Below are 21,785 nucleotides of genomic sequence, written 5' to 3' on the forward strand. Positions count from 1 at the left end.
GACCCTGACCCTGACCCGGGAGGGAGCGGGCCGTTGCCGGGGCTGTGCCAATTGTTGCTTCGGGCCAGTCAGCGGGACGCAGAAGGCGGGGCTGGCGCTGGAGCGCGATCTGAGCCCGAGGGGCCGGTCGGGGCAGGCTGGGAAGTGGATCCCCCCGATCCTCGCGCCCTGGGGTCTGAAGGCTTCCTGGAGCCGCCTGCCCGTGACCTGGGGTGAGGACCTGCCCGGCAGATGCAGCGCGGGGCTGCGGGGGTCTTCAGAGGTGGTTGCCTCCTGGTTTCTGCCACTCATTACATGTACTGCGTGGTTAAGCAGCGAATGGCACAATGGTTCAGCAGCGAATGGCACAATGAAGCAGGCAGCCGCAAGTGCAAAGTGGTCACCACACGCTCAAAACGACTTTAGCTATAAAAAGGCAACCAGCTACTAAGTGCATGTTTGGGAACTGTAACAACTCTCTAGATTGTTTCTATCCAGCTTTCATTTGAGCGCGCAGCAGGGCCCTCTGTCTAGGCACAGTGCACTGACCTGGGATAGCAAATAGCTTAACCTGACAATGTTCCTCTGCTGAGGGATTTTTGAGGCATTGTCACTTTCCAGGTAAACCAGATTTGCCGCTGCGCAATGTCCCTGATAGGTTCCATATAGTCAGAGAAGAAGCAGCTCCTCTTCTGCCTCTGCTTGCGGTATTATTTTCTTCTAGACCAGTGATTCTCAACCCTTTTTTGGTATGGGACCCATTTGTAAACTTCGATGGCTAGTACCCCTCGCCTAACCTGCTACCCCCCACCCCCCAGTGTGTGAGGTGTAGGGGGCAGGGGTGGGCCCAAGCTGCCAACCTGCAAGGGAAAAGCCATTGTTCCCCATGTTTTTCTCTTTTAAAGGAGAATCCATTTTTAAAGTTTGTATGTTTCATATGGTCTTGCAACCAGTGGGGTTGAGAAATGTTCTGGAATGTGTTTAGGCCATGGTAGGGGTTAGCTTGTCAGCCAGAATTGGCCTTGGCTCCTTCGAAAGCCTATTCTTTAGACAATACTTTTCTCTCCAGTCTGCCCTACTTCATTCTGACTGGGCTGTCTTGGGTTGCAGCTGATGTTGGTGGTGTCCTGTTGCTGATTGCTTTGAAGAGTCTAACAAAGGGTTGGTGTTAGAAGTTGGATGGTGAATCCACAGAAAGATTGGTGCTGGGTGGGATTGATGTGCTCCTTGCTGATCTCAGCTGCCTGAAAGGCTGCTCTGTTTTGCCCAAGCAAGAAAGAAAGGCTATATTGCTTTTGCTTTTAGTCCCAGATAACAGCAGTTTGCCCCAGCTAGTTTGAAGGTGATAGGCATGTGGACCACTGAGGTCAAATCTCTTCCTTCTGGACAAAGAGGTTTTTATTTCATTGCTACTGACCATCTCAAATCTGGTGAGGTGTTCAATTAAACTCCAAGGTTTGAACTAGCTTGGATCAATGACAGAATGGATAAATTTCAGGAGAAGGGTGAACTAGTTTTCCTTGTTTCAGTCAGTTTTGCCTAAGTTGGTTTTGAGACATCTCTTGTACATTCAGGTGCTTGCTAACTTTACATTTACAATGAATTGTGGTTAGCTTTATTTTGCTAACACTAATAATGCAAAAGCAAGGCCTACAAAAATTGCTAACCACTAATCCGTAAGTTTTAAAAGATTGTTTGGTGTCTCACTCAACCCAGACAGTTAAAATGCAGCACTTCTTACAGTGGCAGCACTTGTGGTGGTTAGTTTAATTTTTAACATTGTTTATAGTTGCTTTATTTTGGAATCAACTGGGTTAACTTTACAGTACAGAGCCCCAGCCTGGGGGCAGCTGCCTGAGTCTGTCCAGCAGGGTTGATGGGGAAGGTGTGAGCCGCCTTGGCTGCCCAGGGCTGGGTGGTCTCTGGGCCAGGCTCCCTACTTTCCTCCCTCTGCCCAGGGCAGGGCCACAGGACCATTCCAGGCCTGGAGAAATCATGCCGCTCCTCCCTGGCAGCTGGGCCCCAGGTCTTGGGAGCTGGACTCCAGTGCGGAGAAGGGCCTCTTCCCCTCTTGGTGCTGTTGCTGCCAGAGGCAGGGCAAGCCCCTGTGCCCCGTGGCGGAGGCTGAATGGGCCCAGCCCTGGGAAGGACAGGACCCGACTGGGCTGAGGGGCCAGGGGAAGACCCTGTTGCACAGAGCAGGGGGGAGTGGCTGCCCCTGCCCCTGGCCCTACCAGGCTCTGTCCATAAGGTGTGGAACCTCAGGCACTTCAGGGTCTGCCCACCTCTTCCCACCTCAGTCACATCTCTGTAGAACTTGCTATCTTTTACTGAGCCTGCCCCAGCCCTAGCCTGAAGTCTGCTCCATGCCAGCGCCTGGGACACAGCATGAGCTGCTCTGCTCCAGCCCAGTCTGGCCTGCTGCTGAGGGGATGGGAGTAGGGATGGAGAATGGCTTGGGCCCTTGCATCTGGATCAGGCCCTCTGCACTCAAGGTCACCCCGGTTCACAGGAGGGAGCCCAGGTGTCCAGGGCGCCAGTGAGAAGGCATTATTATTGGTAAACATTATCAGCTATAACGGCCAAAGAAAGCTGATAGCTGATAATATAATTTTCCTTTTATCAGTGCCAGTCTGATAGCTAACTGATATATCAGTCCACCTCTAATTTTTTTTTTAAATAGCTGTGCTTATTACTTGCATAGGATAAATTATTTTGTGCTGTGGCCCAAGGCCTTGTCCTAGGACTTTATAGTGTAAGCAGTACTTCAGGGTTGATAGTATCACATGGCAGAGAGTTGGTTGGGATGTCAGATACGCACTGCTCTTTACACTGGATTTAAGGCCTTGTTTTAAAGGCACACAGTAGCCTGGGCCTTCCCTGTTTAAAATTGTGTAAAGCTGTGGAACTTTGGTTGACTGATGTTTTCAGGTGCAGTGGAACTTTCTTCTGTAAGAATGAAACTAGTCTGTGTAGAAGACACCTATGCTGAGGATTAGTGTGACATGGAAACAAACTCCTGCAGGAGTAAAGGACCATCAGAAACCTCATCTTCTGCTGCAAGTACAAGCTGTACTTTTTTTTTAGTTTTGTCTTCTCTGACAAGCACATAACAGTGTATACACTTAAAAGCAAGAAATGAAAGCCCTACTAGAACAGTGCATTGTATATACTGTGCTTACCTGAGGAGAGGATGAAAGAGAACATGATTCATATTGTTTAAAGCACTACAGGTAGGTTTTTTGATGCCGTAGTGATGAAGTCAGCCTAAAAACATGGATGGAATAAAGCATTGGAGACATGAGCTTTATCTACTGCCATTGTTATCATTTAGTGCCTTTAGAGAAATCCCTGTGTACTGCTTTTGAAGAGCAAGCAATTGTGAACATTCAGCGTACTGGTAAATGCCGGGTTATTGGATCTTGCTTGTTGCAAAGGTGTTCTTCACTGACTTCTGGGGAAACAAGAGGAGCATGGATCTGTTTGAATATTTTTCAAGACTTCAAAAACACTTAGTGTGTAGTGATGGGTCAGATTTTTAGAGGAGTGATTTAGATTATCTGGTCCAATATTGGATTTTATGTTTGTACCACTATTTCTCATAGATGTAACTGTGTATATATCTTTAACATGCACACTGTGACTAGTGATTAAAAGTTTCTAAAAAATGTCAGAATCTGTTCTTAGGTGTTTCATTTAAAAAACAAACAAACCCTGATGGCTTTTCTTTCTGCCTCCAGCTAATTTGTAGTCTTACAGCACCAAAAACTGTCCAGCATTTGAGATGACCACTAGAATTCTGTAATTGTGTGTAGTGAGATTGAAGCGTTGTTCAAGGTCCAGGAAATATGAGGCAAGTGTTGTTTTGTTTGTTTGCTGTTTGGTGATATGTTTAATTGAACCAATGGTATAGCTGGCAGAGAAGTTTGACAAGCATTTGGGCACAAAGCACCCTTGTTTATGTGTATGTGTTTATAAAATTAGATGTTAAGAATACAGTGAAAGTGTACTGTTAGTGGAATACAGATTGCCATGTCACCTGTCAATAAAGATTACCTTTGAATTGGGCAACTCCCAGGGAGGTCTGAATACAATATTATTTCTCTGATGAGAGGTCTGATTGGAGTTCTTGGAACTCTTCCATTATTTTAAAGTCCTGGCTGCCCCCAGGATCCATATAAATCCTGATCAAAGCTGGTAACAAGTGCTGGGATAAAGAAAAATAGTTTTTAAAACACATTAAACAATTTAGTGGCATAATTAGTAAAAGCAATTCACTATCTCAGGGAATATATTTAGAAATGTGAACAAATTATAATCCTGGAGTCTTGATAAAGCTTTGTCTTCACTGTGGATATCTAATCCCTCCCTGCTCCTCCCCACCCCTGCAAGGAAACAAAGGGCCAGATCACTATACCATAGAATAGCTTTGCTAGAGGCCCTGGATATTCTAGCACAGGTGCATAATACAATTGGAGACTTAATATTCAAAGTATAGCTTGTTCAGTGCATGGTCTGAGTGAGCCTCCCTAGCCTGCCCCTCCATACAGTGTCTTGAGAATGCACTCAAGTGCTGCAGACCACAAGCACATTAGCAGCAATGCCATAACTTCCTATTTCTGACCAGCATTTCTGTGCCCTGCTTCCTGTCTCTGTTTCCTGTAATAAAAGCCAAGCACAGGAGGGTGGATAAGTTAGTCGACAGACTGTACTTCTTCTCCTAATGTATGGCAGTGTTGTTACGAGCTTTAAGATGAGAAGGGTACAGGAGAAGTGGTACTGTGTCTCCATCTGGTTGGACGTTTGTACCCGACAGGTCTTGAGAAGCCACTCTCGCGCAGCTTGGGATCAGGTGTTCCTGTCCCGCCCCCAATTCCCCTCAGGTACTGCCACTATTCGGGTGCCACCTTCCCAGGGAGACCCCTGATACTCGTCCGCCACTACTAGCTGTTATCTTCAAAGAAGGGAGGCTCCCTCGTTAGAATATTGTTGGGAGATATTGCCAGCAGATGTTCCTGAGGCTCCACCTCCCTTCCACCCCTTCCACGTGCTAGCTAGTGGTGTTCAGCGGGATTGTAATTGCCATGGGTACTACTGTTGCTGTGCCTACTGATGTGCTTCTTCTATGACAGACTGCCATCAACATGCCTCTTTTGAAGCGAGGGCGTGTGCTTTGACCCCTTCTATGGTGGGCCTGGGACACTCCCGTTCTGCCTGCCAATGTTTATGGACTATTCAAGTACAGGCCACGGTATGGCCAGTTAGCGTTTCTTTTAATTTGGGCCTGGATTCTCCAAGGGCCCCTCTCCTTGGCTTCAGGGACAACCTGGGCGTTTGCCTTCCACCCCAGGGGCAACTTAAAACACAGTGAAGAAGAAATAAAAAAACAAGATGGGGGATGTATAATATCCTCCCTACTCATGCATCCTGCTTGTGTTGAAGTGATCCATCCCTTGACGTTCCTTCTGGTTTGGGCTTGGACTGTGGTCCAAGTCCTGGGGCGGACTCTTCTTCCAGACCCCTTCCCGGGTCCCAGCACTGGATTGCTCTGGCCGTGCCAGGGGGAGCATGTAGCAGCTGCCCAGCTGTTGCTCCCCTGGTGTTCTCTATGCCACTGGCTCTTACCGGAGCCAGCCAGCGTTCTTCAATGACATCACCACTGTGTGCTGATCCCAGCCGCATCGAAAAGTGGCTGATGAGCCATGTGGGTGGTTTGCTTCTCGGCAGCATGTTCCCCATTGCTATACCTGATGAAAGTAAGTTTTGTCTTGTTATGGGACTGTTTCTTTGTTGCTGCAGCAGGGTTTCCCTGCTGTGTGTGTGTGTGTGGGGGGGGGGCTTGCTTCCCTCTCATCTCATCTCCCTGGGACAGGGTTAATCCTAAATATCAGTGTAGATGTGCCTGCTTGCCATAAAGTTCCACCTTCCAGTGTATGTATGTATTTATTTATTTATTTTTTTTGAAATGTCACCCTACCCTTTTGTTTAGTCGTTTTCTCACCCTAGTTTATCCAGCTTTTTTAAGGGGCTTCTACATATGTACCCATGGTTTAAAGAACTGATGCCAGACCTTAATGTCTTCCTTATAGAGCTCATGCAGCTCTTCACATCACCTTACTACCAAGGTGACCTTCTTGTCTTTTTTGTTTCAGCCAGAAGAGTCATCATGTATTTAAGTAATTGTGACTCATAGTATCTCAAAGAGATGGGGTTTTGGTGAGGCTTACAGACTTTGGCGGCTTGTACACGTGATGGGGGTTTAGTTCTCCCTAAATTGAAACGGTTGGTTTTTAAATGGTGTTTCAATTTAGGGAATTCTGTCATGTCACAGTGACAGCCCCCTGTCAACTCATTCACCCCCCTGCTGCTGTAGGCAGGCTCCACCAGAAGAAAAAAAAAAAAGCAATGAGGGGCCTGATCCTTTATTTTTTTCCCCAGAGCCTGCCCGCCTCTCCCATGGCCAGGGGGTGAGCATCTGGCAGGCCCTGAGCTGCAGGGGGGCCTAGACCTTCCCTCCACGGTGGTGGCACCCCCCAGGCAGCACCTGCCTGCTAACAGCCCACCCAGGTGGTCCTGGGGGGCGCCGCCACTGTGGAGGGAAGGACTAGGCCTTCCCTGCAGCTCAGGGGCTGCACAACCCGGCAGCAGCTTGTGCAGGCAAGCTCTGCTGAGGGGGGGAAAAAAAAAGGAAAGCGGTGAGGGGCCTGATCTTTTTTTTTTCTCCTTTTTTTCTTTTGGTTCCCCCCCGCCAGAGCCCGTCCACATCTCCCACGGCTGGAGGATGAGCTGCTGGCAGACTGAGCGGTCCCTGAGCTGTGAGGGGCCCCGGTCCTTCCCTCCAGCGGTGGCGCCCCCTGGGACAACAAGGGTGGGCTGCTACCAGGTGGGTGCTGCCTGGGGGGTGCCGCCACCATGGAGGAAAGGACTGGGCCTCCCTGCAGCTCAGGGCCACCCAGGGGGCTGGGGGTGCTGGTGGGCAGGGACAGTGCACGGGGTGCTGGAAGCCTGCTAAGCCAAAGCTTCCCTGAGCGCATCTGGGCTTCCAGCACCCTGTGCACCATTGCAATTTGTTCAGGGTTCTCCACAACCTGTGGGGAATTTACTAATAAACCAATTTTCTTTTATTCTGCTTCTGGGGTGATTTAGTACCCCCTCTCTCATTGGGGAATTAACTTCTTATTCTTCCATCATTCCAAAGTGTGGCAGGTGAGCCCCAGGGAGAGAAATTTCGTTATTCACTCCCACCCGGCTACATCCATTAATGTACAGGGTTCCTCCTTAAATGCTTTATGTACACTTAACTTGGCAGCAAAATTGGGTACAAATTGGGACAACAATATTAAAGTAGCTGTGTAGTTGGTAGCAGCTGGACTTGTGGCAGCTTTCCAGAAAGGCAGTGCTTTTATTAGTCACTTGTAGCAGGATCTTTGTGGACATGAACTGGAAGAAGAAAGACAGTAGCTTACTAACATTTACTATGGTTCTTTGAGATTGTGTAGCTCCCATGACCTACCTTTCGTTCATGCCATTTGATGTCCTCTTTACTTGGGATTCTGAATTAGTGAGAGATGGTTATAGTATTTGTGCTCTTTGTGCCTCTGGTGGTAAGAGCCTGAGGATGTGTAGAGCAGGCATGGTCCTAGGTAACCAAGGATTCTGATATTGTAACATGAGGTGTAGGTATCCCAGGAGCCCTTTCGATGTAGACTCTCCAAAAAGCCATAGTTACTGTATGGTAAATAACCATTCTTTTTCATGTTAACTAGCATTGTCCTAAATGTGCTTGAACAGAGAATAACTATTTTAAACCTGTTTTCCAGCTGAGAGAAAATGACTGCAATCAAACATGCTTTACAGAGGGACATTTTCACTCCAAATGATGAACGTTTATTGAGCATTGTGAATGTGTGCAAAGCAGGAAAAAAGAAGAGAAACTGCTTTTTGTGTGCCACAGGTGTGTCTCAGTCAGCATACAGAGCAAGGGGGGTTTTTTTGTTACCTTTTCAGTATTATTCACTTTAAGTAAAACATTTATAAATAGTTGCATTTCACTTCTTTTCATACTGCAGTATGCTTGTATCCCATATGGAACATGTGGTTCCACTTACAACAGGCAGTGTGTGTTAAGTATGGGGTGAAAATAAGTCAGGTTTTCTTAATATAAGTTTTTCTACTTTCACTGCAGTATGCCAGTGTAATTTAAGATGAATTGAAATTACATGTGATGGTTGGTCCGGACTGAGGACTATCAAACTGAATGGTGGCCTTAGAAGTGGGGGGTGCTCGCCACCCTGGTTAGTGCCCTGATACATTGGGTGTTAATTTTCATCAAAGTTGAGTAGCTCAGAGAGCATTGCCAGCTGGAAGCATAGCCATTTAAACTCAGTTGGCTAAAGTAAGCAGGCTAAATGAGAGAGCAGGGTGTTCTGATGAGAACTTCCCCTCCAGAACTATCTGAAAGGTGGTTTCAAAGAGGATGGAGCTAGACTTTCATCTGCCACCACTGAGAACAACAAGAAGCAATGGTTTCAAGCTGCAGCAAGGGAAGTTTAGGTTAGATATTAGGAAGAACTTTCTTACCAGGAAGGTAGTAAACCACTGTAGCATGATACCCAGAGAGATTGTAGAATCTCCATCCTTGGAGGTTTTTAAGACCCAGCTAAACAAAGCCTTGGCTGGGATAATCTAGTTGGGGATGGTCCTTCTTTGAGCCCCCCAAAAAAAAAGAAAACCAACCAAAAAAACCAAAAACTGGAGCAGAGGGATTAATTTCAAACTTGACTTTTGCTTTGTGTTCCACTCCAGTCCTGTAATAGTGTGGTTTTGGCTACGGATTGGATTTTTGATGAGAGAAGAGGGTTGGCATGACTAAAATTAATCTACGTTTTTGCTTTACATTATCTCTGCAGTTCATTTTACTAATTTTACTCTTACATAGGCCTAAAAAACAAAGTATGAGTTTATCATGTCTAGCAGATTAACTGAGGAACATATGTGTGTAAAGTACTAGAACTAGCAGCTGTGTAGAGAGCCATATCCATGAATCTTGGTTTAGAACCGAGCCTTATTTTTGGAAGGATGCCTTTACGTTGGATTGAAACTATAAGCTAATTCTGTGAAAGAATCTGAATCTGTACAGGTTTTCCAGGTTTAAATGTAGCCAAGAAGCAGAAGACATTATTTCTGCCTAATAGAGATCACCCTTCATTTGAAATTACTTCTGTTTTTTACTTAATAGTGACAACTGAACGGCCGGTGCAGGTAAATGTGGTGAAAGTGAAGAAATCTGATAAAGGAGATTTCTACAAAAGACAGACAGCATGGGCACTTCGTGATCTAGCAGTTGTGGATGCCAAAGATGCTATTAAAGTATGTGTGTGTTTCCATTTTTGTGAACTGTGTTGAGCCTAAGTTAACTTCCTTGAATGTGAACTCTAGACTCATACTGAATGGGGTGCTGAGGTAATAGTCATGTGCTTATTGTGCCTGTACCTTTTGTCTGGCCCTTACACATGTATTTGAATTCTAGTAAACTAAACTGTAGGAATCCAGCAAAGTTTGAACATCTGTATAGTGTGCTGTCAGCGATATCTCAGATGGGTAGAGCTTGGCCTAGGCCAGGAACTGAGAGAGAACCATTATTTTATTTGTTTTTTTAGTCTTTACCCAATTAGAGCCCTTTGTCACATTTTCCAAATTCAGGTTTCCTTGAAGCAGAGCACCTTTGTAGAATGAAAGCTTGACTGTAGATTTATTATTTGTGCTGAGTTCTATGCAATTCCTGTACCAGAATGCACTCTGAAACTGTGGAGCTGAACAATATATAAGAATCCAGATAAGATGCGTCTAAAACTATTTCTGTGAGGGATGCACTGATAAAGATTTTCTTGGCTGATACTGATGGCCAATTATTAACCAGCCATGTTGGCCTATACCAATCTGATAGCGGATTTTTAGGAATGCAGCTGGGCAGCGTGGAGAGTAGTGTCATGCCGGTAAGATGGGGGGTGGGGAGTGCAGATTAAGGCCCCCATGGTGAGGGAGGGATTGGGGCAGGGGCAGGAGTGGGTGCCCTGCAGCCAGGGCTGTGAATGCAACCTCCGGGGGGAGGATGGAGCCCTGAGTGGCTTGTTTGGGGGGTGGAGAGATGGGGGTGGCCCCTGTTGCTGCATGCACCCCTGGAGGAGGCATGGGGGGCATGTGGGCTCCTGGATTTGTGTGAGGGTGAAGGTGGGTTGCTTGCTGTGGGTTTGGGGCCAGGGGCTGCAGCAGGCTCTTCCCAGTGGAGGGGCTGTACTCAGGGCAGGTTGGGGCGGGGCAGGGCAGGCTCAGCTGCAGCAGAGCACAGTGCCCAGAGCAGGGCCAGCACTAGCAGGGAGCTTGGGGGGCTATAGGCACCCCAAAATTCCTTGTAGCTACCCTTCCCAGTGCTGCTGCCCACACAGAGCACAGCCCCAGTCCAGCCCCCCCGCCAGGAAGAAGCTGTCTCAGTCCCTGCCCCTGAGCCCACAGTAGGCAGCCCCTGGCCCTGTGCACAAATCTGGGGGGCACGTGCCCACCATGCCTCCCCTAGGGGGCCACTCAGCAGTGGGAAGCTACTCCCGTGTTGTCGTCCGTGTCGTGTGTCCCCCCCCCCCGACAAGCTGCCTGCAGCTCTGTCCCACACCCTGCCCTGGTTGGGCAGCCCCTGCCCTGCTGCCTCCCTCACCATAGGGGCAATGATCTGTGACCCACCCTATGCCCCTTCCCTCCCCAACGTCCCTTTTCCCCATGGACTTACTGGCCAGATGCTGCCCTCCAAGCTGCCAGGCTACATTCCTGGCTGTGCGAATGCTGCGGCTATGTGTACGCATGTGGCATTTATAGGTGAAATTATCGGCCAAAAAATGCTGATTGCTGCTGCTGATAATTTTGCTGTTATCACTGCTGATCTGATATGGGACCGATTATATAGGTGCACCTTTAATTTCTGTGCAAAGGTAACCTTTTATAACCCTCCTCTGAGAGCTTTGGCTACTTGTTGAAAAGCATACTGTCCTGAGGTATTCTCTAAATTGTGTATGTCCATAATAAACTTCTTTCTGGCTCTGTTCTATATGGAAGGCCAAAATTCTTTCTTTCTTAGAAATACTTCAAATCTCTGGACTAGGCCTGTTCCTTGATATGGTGGAGTAAAAATACAGATTCCTCATCCATTCATCCCTTCCTTAGTGTTTGTCAGCTGGTGTTATGTAGGAATTCGAGGTGCACCAGTACGGCGGCCCATATTATATTGGCACTGATAAAAGGAAGATTGACAGTATTGGCGATTGGCTTTTTTGGCAGATGTGGCCGATAATGTTGCTGATAAATGCTGTGTGCCTGTGAGCAGCTGCAGCATGCGTGCAGTCAGAAATGCAGCCTGGCAGCTTGGAGAGCAGCGTCTGGCTGGTAAGTGTGTGGTGGGGAGCAAATAAGAGGCCCCTGTGGTGAGGGAGGGAGTGGTGCAGGGGCAGGCACTGCCTGGGCAGGGCAGGGTGCAAGACAGGGCTGTGAGTGGCTAGTCAGAGAGATGTGGGGATGGGGGGCAACTTCTGCTGCTGCACGCACCCTGTAGGAGGCATGGCAGGGAATGTGCCCTCCTGGATCTGTGTGCAGGGTAAGGGTGGGCTGCCTGCTGTGTGCTTGTCAGGCTCTTCCCAGTGGGGGCTGGGCTGGGGCTTTGCTCAGGGTGGGCAGGTGAGGTGGCGGCAGCACTGAGAGAGGTGTGGGGTGGCTATAGCTATCCCAAAATTTACTGTAGCTCACCTGTAGCTCCTTCCAGTGCCATTGCCTGCCCTTCCCGCCCCAAGTGCAGCTTCAGCCCAGACCCTGCTGGAAAGTGCCTGGTGCCACCCCAGCCCTGAGCATGCACTGGGCAGCCTGCCCTCATCCTGTGCACAGATCCAGGGGGCACATGCCCTCCGTGCCTCCCCTGGGGTGCGTGCAGCAGCTGGAGCTGCCCTTCCTCCTCCCTGCCCCCCACATGTCCTGGATGAGCTGCTCATGTCTCTGTCCCCTGCCTCGCCCCAGTTGGGCAGTGCCTGCCCCTGCCCTGCATGTTGGCAATCAGATTGGTATCAGCCAATGTGACTTGTTAATAATCAGCCATTGGTATCGGCCCACAAAATCTTAATTGCTGCACCCCTAGTAAGAATAATCTAAAAGTTAGATTTGTCTGCTAATAGAAGACTTTTGGATTTCCATCAAAAGCAGAGTAAGTATACTTCCTTATTTAGTGTTTAAAATGCATGGTGGCTAACTTTTGATAAGACTAAAATTGAAACGTAAATCTAAGTTTTGTTTTAGGAGTGTTGCCAGAACTCCCTTAGGCTTAGTGAAAATAGTACATTTTTTTATTTTGGGACTGTTCATCCTGTTGGTAAAGCTGGTATGTTTCAAATATATGTACATTATGCTTTGTGGGTGTGGACAGATGAACAAAATATATTAATTTAAAAGCTTGTGAAGGAACGTGCTATGCATCAGCTACCTTATATTAACTTTTTCGTGTGCATTGCTTCTCCCCTGAAGTAAATAAAAACTGAATTGTGGTAATAAGTTCCCTTTCACTCAGGGGTAAGCTTCTGTGGTTTATTTGTTGCTTACCTGGATATAGGAATGGATGCACAAAAGAGTTACCGTGGAGCAACTGATGCTTGGTTAAGCCCTTTTACTCTTTTAATTCAGCATAACTAGCTTGTGGATTTCCTGTAAAACAGGGTTTGGCAACTGTGCGGGCCGGGAGCGACCCGAGCCCTTTTCCGTGCTGCACGCGGGCTGTGGCCAGCAGCCCGGGCACGCCGGGTTGGAGAGGGAAGGCCGTTGAGCTGGAATTAGGCACAAATGCTTAGCGGTAGTTTAAAAGATTGTTTACTTGCACCGAGATGGCAGTGGTGCAGGCTGGAAAACTTGCTTGAGTTGCAGTTACAGACAGACAACACAGATGGTCTCGTGGAGGTTGCTAGGCTCCACGGAACAGAGCTCCGGATGCTCTGGGTGAACGAGCCACCAAAATCAGAATCGTAGGTACGTCTTATAAAAGTCGCGCTCGACGACGGGAAGAGGTGGGCGATGGATCAGGTCGCCACGCTCCTCTGAATCTCACACAGGGTTTCTATTACCCTGCTGTGTATCCAGAGTCCCCACGAGATGGATGTGGAGTCCTCTTCGGCTTGGGCGGAAACTGCTCAAGCCTTTTATACGGCTAACAGGCCAATCGTTAGCCGCCACGTGGGAATAATTTAGAACTAGCCAATAGCGGGGAACGAATTTACATACCGGTGGCGGGAACTCTTTTGCACCGTGCGTTCCTCTTGCAACTCGAGCAATGCACTCTGCAAAAGAAGCTGCAGAAAAGGCGGGAAACTCGTCCCTGCACCGGGGTTTTCCTCTGCAACAGGAAACTCTCCCGTGCAATGAAGCTGCAACTTGGCGGGGATAATTCTGGTGCTGAAGCGCACACAAAATCATGCCTTTGGGTCACGACAGCAACCTGTGGCCTGCAAAGCCATTGGATTTGGCTGTGTGGAACCAAGGGGTCTTTGGCAGTTAGGTGAATCCTACTCCCTTACATACTGTAGCTGAGTGCTTCATCTGTGCTGTGCTGCAGCTGGATGGAGGGGAGAAGTGACAGCAGCCAGATCCTTGCACTGGCCCTCCACAGGCCCAAGCTGGGTCACTTGGACTTACCTCCAAAAAATGTTGGTGACAACTGCTATGAGGTATGTATAAATTCACATCCACATGAAAAGTGGTAATGATGCAAAGTTAAGCACTCAGAAGTTAAATGCCAAAATTATTTACCTGTGTAATTTTAATTTGGTTCCCTTATGACTATATGTGATGTATAGTTTCTTAAATAATGTGGTGTTTCTCCTTACCACCCCCAGACATACACTTCGTGTATCATCTATAATGCTTACTATTCAAAATTGTGTTGCCATATCTTTTTATAATGTACCATTAGTTATCACACTTGTTTGCATGAGCTGCAGGGGAAATGCCTTCTTTTACTTCATCTTATAGGAAATATTTAAAATGAAGACTTCAGTTCCCATCATCTTGAGTTTCATGGCACATGTAGAAGCAAATGGCAGTTTCACTTTTAGAGAATCTAATAGCATTGAGAGGATGAGCACATCTGACTGTGTAACTGTTTCATTAGGAGGGGATGAGGTGTTTGTATCAGCATATGTTCAGTGCAGAGTCGGTACTGGGTGCATAAGTGGCTGTAAAAAAGAAAGCTTTTAAATAAGTGTCAAGGTGGTATTCCCCTCATTGGATCCAATGGGATAAATTATGTATAAAAAAGATTGAATTGTTTACTTCTGCAAGTGACCTGTTTCATGGAACACTAAAACAAAATTAACTGCATCTTTTTGTGAAGATTTGCTAATTTGGTCATTTATCCTCAAGTGCTTATATCCTTGAAGGATCAGCAACATTTTAAATCTCTAAAATACAGAAAAAGTTAATTTCAAATAAATTCCTGTAGAAGTGGAGCAAGGAATGATTTTTATGGCTTCCTATGGATTCCACTGCAGATTCTGGTGGTTGGCAGGTAAGACAAGTATATCTGCTTTGGTTAGTCTATAAAGTACAAATCTACCCTGCCTCCTACAGGTAAGAAGGCCAGCTATTTTGAGCTAGTATTAGCTAATGGGTTCCTAAATCTAGCATACATTTCATACCCTGTGCCAGTGTCACTAGTCCTAGTTGAAGAAAATGTTCTTTCATCTCAGTCTGTAGTCTTTGCCTAATGGTTTGGTTCAGATTTTGCCCCATACAATCCATTTTGTATTATTTACCATTTGTTGAAGTCACTTAGGCTCTCCTTGATTAAGGTGTATTTCTTGGTTATATTTACCCTTCTGATGACAGCTGCAAAACTTCCATTCATCCCATCATCACAGAATTTCTAAATACTAGTTATGGTCTCTTTTCAGTCAAAGAACTAATCCTGATTGGTGAGCCTAATGTCTTGTCTTTTGTCTTGCAGGAAAATCCTGAATTTGACTTGCATTTTGACAAGGTGTACAAATGGGTTGCCAGCAGCACAGTGGAAAAGAATACTTTCATTTCATGCATCTGGAAACTGAATCAGAGATATCTTAGAAAGAAAATTGACTTTGTAAATGTTAGTTCCCAGCTTTTGGAAGGTATATTTAAATCATGTATATTTTTAAAAATGACACTTTTATCTTTTTACACTTACGGTAAAATATTCACCAGACACGCATGCACGCAGGAAGTAATGCAAAATCCGTTTTTGAGGTAGCAAATAATAGGAGCTCCTTCTGCCCAAATTGGTAAAGATCGTTCCATATATTCAAGTATGGATTAGAAGAGGAGATCCATGACTAAGATGGAATAAGTTGATTTTTATGGCTTAAACCAGGGGTCAGCAACCCCCAGCATGCGTGCCATGCCTGGCACGCAAGACCATTTTTCTTGGCACACCACCGCCAGCCTGAGCTCTAAGCAGCTGCTGCCAGCCACAGAGCCCAGGCTGCTCCCAGCAGATGGCTGGGAGGCTGCAAGTTCTGCTGCAAGCAGACCAGGCTCCATGGGCTGGCTGCAAACAGCTGCTCCGGGCTCTGGCATGTAAGTACACCGGCACCTTCAAAGGTAGACATTGTGCCTTTTTCAGCACTCTGGCCAAAAAATATTGCCTACCCCTGGCTTAAACAGTCTATATACTGTATGCCTAGTGAATATTGAAAGAATGTTTCCCCAGCACCAGCAGGCTTTATTTAGTAAGTGTAAACGGAGGACAACTGTATTCTCATTCTGGCCTTTCATTTGCCTTTGTGCACTTTATAATTTTTTGTGTCTTATATAAGCTTGTGCAAGCTTTTCTCTTTGCTTTTGCTTAGGATTCTTCCAGCTCAGAGCAGTCTAATTTCCATACATGAATGTTGGAGAGCTTGTGTCATATTTAATTGCATATTTACCTACTAATTGTTTGTTTAGCAGCCTTTGATATATCAGACTAACAGAGCTGAAGCTGTTCTGTTTTAAAATAACATGGCTAACTGTAAAAGGCAAAATGACTTGCCTTGTTATAATTTTGAACACAGCTTAAAATGTTAATACACATGATTTCCATCAGAAATGGAAAATTTCCTAAACTGTTATTAAACAATTGAAGTTTTTGTAAATAAGCTTGAGTCACTAGACTCCAATATTGTTGATGGAGTTGGAGGGAGGAAGTCCCATGGGAATCTGCTTTTTCATGTTGAATTCTAACTTTTCAAACTATTGTGATGTTATAACATTCAAATTTATTGCCATTAAAAACACCAATGTTCATACTCTGCCTAGCTAATATTCTTTGCTTCCTTTCCTCTGCTTTTTCATACCTTTTTATTCTCCAGAACTACCTAAAGTTGCAGAAGGTGCGTAACACCTTTTCCTTTACTCTTCTGTGAATCCATTACTTTTTTGTAATTTTAAGTTGCTTTTGTACTTCTGAAATAGTTTGAGTATGCTTTCTAATTGTGAAAGGAAGTAACTTCGAGACATCGATACAGGGCTATGCTAACATCTTGTACACCATTTCGGTCAACCTTTGGATGACTGCTTCCTTTGAAAATAAGGAATATAGATGTTTACTGTCTCTTACTCTAATGCAATAATTTCTTCATTATTGTGACAAAAAAGGACAGTGAAGGCCTTTGGCAGTTACCATTTATTATTTGTTTGGACTTTTTAATAGCTTCTTGAAGTATAATTATCACTTCCTTCATTACTGCTTGTTCCCATGAGAAATTTTGTTGAGCACCAGCTTGAGTCCTAATGACTGAGTCCAATGTTTGTGTACATAGCAAATTACTTTTCTGTTAATTGCTCTTAGCATAATTTGAAGCACAGGGAAAGATATTTACAGGAAGTGATAAAATTTAGGTTCCTAAATACTAAATCACTTCATTTTTTTAAAGGGCTCAAAGAACCCAGCAGCTCCTGCCAACTTTAGTAGGAGTTATTTGATTCTTAACCTGGAAGATCAGGCTACTTAGGGGACTTTATGGACAAGTTAAAAAAATACCTAATGTATTTTTAAATTCAGGAGTAATGCAGAATAATGTGCATATTGCATTTCAGTTTGGGTATAGCTGTTTTGCTATTGGCATGTCTAAAAATTTCCAAAACTGTTACTATAAAATGGCAAATGTTAGTATTTTAAATTACCAGAAAACTATGTTACCAATCTTAGAGATTCAGAAATTTGAGTCAGTCACCAAGAACATGAATTGCTTAAAAATCATGACAAAAAATTCTGGGGAGATCTCTTTTCCTTTCCATACAATCAGTTGGTGAGGACTAATTTAATTTAATTTTGCTTGATGAGGTATTAAATATGTCAGGGAATTATTCACACCTAGCTGTGAGCTGACTCTGTGTATGTAACTGTTGGTAAAAGTTACTGGAGGTAGGGTTGGGACCCCTTATTTAGGATTAGGAAGGCAGGTGTAGTTAAAAAGAAGCCTCTGGATATCAACTCTATTGTCAGTTATAGCCCAACACCTAGCTTTCCTGTGTAGGTAATAGAAGAAAGTGTTTATGTTAAGTCCCAGTAATTCTGAACTCGGATGTCACCCACTAATGCCAAATTAATAGAGATGTTGGTATTATCTGTAGTTTTCTCTTGCCCTGTGTATATCAAGTGTCCTGACTGTGTGCTAGCTTTGTTAGCACACTTCAGAAATGGTGACTATGAGGTTTTCTTGACTAATTCCTGGAATCTGGCAGAAATGGATTGGAAAGGTCTGTGATAGTTTTCTTCATCTCTCTGCGAAATCCCTAAGCATTATGGATGAGCTCTTGCTTTTTCTTTCCAGTGGATGAAGCATGAAATTCAGTAGAGTTCTGTTTGTTCCCCTATCATTGAAGAAGTAAAAGTATTTTCTTTTGGCAGACCTAATGCAACATCTGCAAGCACGTTTTAGAAGAATTCTAGAATATGACAGAAATAAAGCCCAGTGAACATTCTCAGTGTCAGTGTAAAAGAACAGTCATGTCCCTTGTAAAGCACTAACTGAGTCTTAAACCAACACAAATTATTGATATGGGGATGGCTATGTATACTTTGACTGCGTTAAAAAAGTTTAGAAAATTTCACCCATCAGTGAATTTTGGGAATCTCATCCCTAAAATGCTATGAGTGACTTTGAAGAATATAGAGTTTTTGGGTGTCTGTGTGCGTGCATGCTTTTGTAACATATGTTTGCTGTCCTCTTATTTAATATGGCTTTGACTATTAGTCCATCTAATTCACTTCATTTAAAGGAGGTTGAATATATTTATCTAACTGTAAAATGGTAGTACTGTTCCCTGTTTGCCAGATAGATGCATTTATTTTGGGCTTCTTTCCCCTTCTTCATGTAAGAATCTGTTCCAAGTGGAGAGAATCAGAGCGTAACAGGAGGAGATGAAGAAGCTGTAGATGAGTATCAAGAGCTAAATGCAAGAGAGGAGCAGGATATTGAAATAATGATGGAAGGCTGTGAATATGCTATCTCCAATGCTGAAGCCTTTGCAGAAAAATTATCCAGAGAGCTGCAGGTGCTAGATGGGGTAAGGATTTCTTGTAAAGATTTACTGATAATGAGTTAGCATGTCTGGTTAAATTCAATCATTGGCCATCCCTCACAGTCAAGGATGATGTTTTTCCATGATTTTCATATCTGTGTGTCTGAAGATGACTGGCAAGTCTTACCTGGGATTGACAGACTCTGTTGCAACTCCAGGCATGTGTTTTTGTGTGGCATGGGTGGCTGTAGGTTCTTGGTTCAGTCTGCGACACGTGGTTTCTACCACTCCTGTTTTTCCATTTCCTGTTGTCATTGTGAGGTTTCAAAGTCATCAGCAATCCCTCATAGTCGAGGCTGATTGTCTTCCAGGACTGTCTTATGTGTGGGTCTGAAGATAGCTGATAAGGCCAATCCAGGATTGACAGGTTCTATTGCAACTTTGGTACGTGTTTCATTGTGGGGTGGATGGTTCTGGATTCCTGATTTGGCCCTTGACATGTTTCTTTTGCTGCTCCCACTTTTCCGTTTCCTGTTGTTGTCATGAGGTTTCAAAGTACTGAGATCCTTGCAGCAAACTCTTTCTCCATTTGAGCCAGTCCTGGGTGATTTGCCTCCTATGAATTGATGTTGCATTTTTTTCAAGTTGACCTTGAGGAGGTCCTTGATTAACTTTGAGGACATCATTAGTTCAGTGTAATACACTTGTCATATTAATTGCTGTTTTAAAAATGGCATATTTTATGTTTGTCTGCATGCATTCAGCATGCTCTAAAATAGGGGCTAAAGTGTATTTTGCTGCATGTAGAGACAGCTGATCATCTGTATTCCTGTTCTGGAGCAGCAGTATTGTAACTAGGGGTAGCAAGCAAAGCACCAGCCTCAGGTACTATCTTAGAGGGGGAGCTGGAATGCCACACCCTGGTGAATCTTTGCAAGGACAGCAACAGCCCTGCATTGAGCTTCTGCCTGGGTTGAGGACACCATTCAGAGGACATGCATCAATGTGCAACAGCAGCTGGGATCTTTGAGTTCCTGGGGCAGGCAGGACTAACTACCCTCACTGCCCTCTTCTTTGATGCCCCCACAAAGCAAGGTTTTACCCAGGGCACAAAACTTGTTATATATCTGCTGAGTAGAATTGCATGTTCTTTGAGTTAGGTATACTAGAACTTGAAATCCACTTCCAGGCATTGTAGGATAGGCTAAACAGAGATCAGGAAAGTTTGAGGAGAAAAAAGGGAAGACCGCATGGGGGCTTTTCTTTTCTTGAAAAATTAATAAAATTCAACTCAATAAGAATCTGTTCAGTAAAAAACCTATGAAATAAAGATAATCTACATAATATTATTATAAAATGAGGTGACTGCATAACATGGGGAAAATAAGTTAGGTGTTAGCTTTTCCAAGAATATTCCATGCACTGTAGGAGACTTTTTTTTTTTTTTTTTTTTTTTTTAACTAGGGTCTCTGAATTCATGCATGCCACAGTATGGCAGAATTTGACTGACAACTTTTAAGAGGACTTAATTCTTTAAAGAAAAAGAAACTGCCAAGTCCTTGATACCTACAAGTGGTGATGACTTGGAGATTCCCCACTTCCTTGCAGAACAGTCGAAAAAATGTTCCCAGCTCTCGTTATGCTTTTGTCACAGGCATGGAGATGTGGCATTCAAAGCTGTAGTTTGTTTTTTTGTAGGAACATGGTTTTATTACCAAATAATCTGTTTCCTTAACACCATGAATAGTTTCTATGTAGTAGAGACCAATCTGTATTTTGTGCCCATAGTCATTGCATGCAGACTAATATTTGAATACTATGGGACCTGGAGAGCTAGAGTGAAACTTTCATTTATATTAACTTCTCATAATGAGGCTATTCTGGAAACTGCCATGGGCTATCTATGACTCCTATTCTGTGATGGATAGCATTTAAAATTAAATGTTTTTGCATAATTAAAATTGGGTGACAGGGGAAGTCTAGTATTCAGTAGTGAGAGGAGTTCCACTTAAATGACATGTTAAATAAATCCTATTATGTTCAGGTATCAAGTGGTTTATTCAGAATCTAACTGTAGGTAAACTAATTGTTGGTTGTGCAGGCAAACATACAGTCGATCATGGCCTCAGAGAAACAGGTGAATATCTTGATGAAGCTGCTGGATGAGGCTCTGAAGGAAGTGGATCAAATTGAGATGAAGCTGAGCAGCTACGAAGAAATGCTGCAGAGTGTAAAAGAGCAAATGGATCAGATTTCAGAAAGCAATCACCTCATCCATCTCAGCAACACAAATAATGTGAAACTACTGTCTGAGATAGAATTCTTAGTTGTAAGTATGTTAATGCTGTCCTCCTGTGTTTGGCAATAAATGTTTACCAGTAGTGTGTGAAGGTTTTTAAAGAAAAGCAAATGAGATAGGATTTTTTTTCTTCTCCAGGCAGCTACAGTGATGCAATTAAATTTGGGTTTCTTTTTTTATAATCTGTGCTTGTCCAGTGGAATAGCATAGAACTAAACTCTAAGCTACCCTACTATGTATTATCTTTGTAGAATCATATGGATTTGGCAAAAGGTCATATAAAGGCTCTCCAAGAGGGAGATCTGACATCCTCTCGAGGCATTGAAGCTTGCACTAATGCAGCAGACGCCCTTCTGCAATGCATGAATGTAGCTCTTCGCCCAGGTAATGCCTTTATAAAATGTGTTTAACTACTTATGCTAGCACCTTTCCATTTGGTCTTTTAGATCACACCTCTTTGCACTGGGGGAGTCTTGCCCTGAAACCCTCAGAAATGTAACCTCCTTAAGTATTTTTGCATTCTGATTTTGCTTTTTTAAGGACATGATATGCTTCACGCAGTCCAACAGCAACAACAGCGGTTTAGTGACCTGCGTGAGCAGTTTGCCCGGAGACTTACCAATCATCTGAATAGTGTGTTCGTTCAGCAGGTATATACTTAACTTTTTTAATACTGTTATTTGCAGCTGACTGATATTTGTTTTCAAAACTTTTGAACAATTGAAAAGTTTGGGATGGAATTGAAGTACATTTTCAGATTGAATTGTTTGACTGACTGGCACACTTACTTGCAGTAATCCAAAGGTTAAGTGTCAACTACTATAGAAGGTACAAAAATATCTATTTACTTGAGTACAAGACGACAGATTTTCCCCTCATTTAGCATGGTCAGGGTGGGAGTCTCTTGTCTTAGATTTGAGTACAAGGTGTGGGGCTGGGGGAAAGCGTGGGGGGG

The 21,785-nt window shown here is 44.4% G+C and overlaps 1 protein-coding gene across 5 annotated transcripts in view; it reads left to right on the forward strand.

Moving 5' to 3' along the window:
- Nucleotides 1-6: 6 nt before the first annotated feature.
- Nucleotides 7-21,785, forward strand: part of EXOC1 (exocyst complex component 1) — a 55,295-nt gene continuing 33,516 nt past the window's right edge. For 4 of the 5 annotated variants that reach the window (XM_025192537.1, XM_025192539.1, XM_006036278.3 and 1 more), the window contains exons 1-9: nt 7-212; nt 3,720-3,832; nt 7,800-7,933; nt 9,218-9,348; nt 14,999-15,158; nt 18,389-18,576; nt 20,633-20,860; nt 21,082-21,214; nt 21,371-21,480. In XM_025192537.1, the coding sequence (XP_025048322.1) occupies nt 7,810-7,933; nt 9,218-9,348; nt 14,999-15,158; nt 18,389-18,576; nt 20,633-20,860; nt 21,082-21,214; nt 21,371-21,480 (1,074 nt within the window). In that variant the 5' untranslated portion in view covers nt 7-212; nt 3,720-3,832; nt 7,800-7,809. The remainder of the gene's footprint in view (nt 213-3,719; nt 3,833-7,799; nt 7,934-9,217; nt 9,349-14,998; nt 15,159-18,388; nt 18,577-20,632; nt 20,861-21,081; nt 21,215-21,370; nt 21,481-21,785) is intronic. The other variant, XM_025192538.1, reaches the window with a different exon arrangement.

Source organism: Alligator sinensis, unplaced genomic scaffold (assembly GCF_000455745.1).
Source record: "Alligator sinensis unplaced genomic scaffold, ASM45574v1 scaffold134_2, whole genome shotgun sequence".
Taxonomy (NCBI): Eukaryota; Metazoa; Chordata; order Crocodylia; family Alligatoridae; genus Alligator; species Alligator sinensis.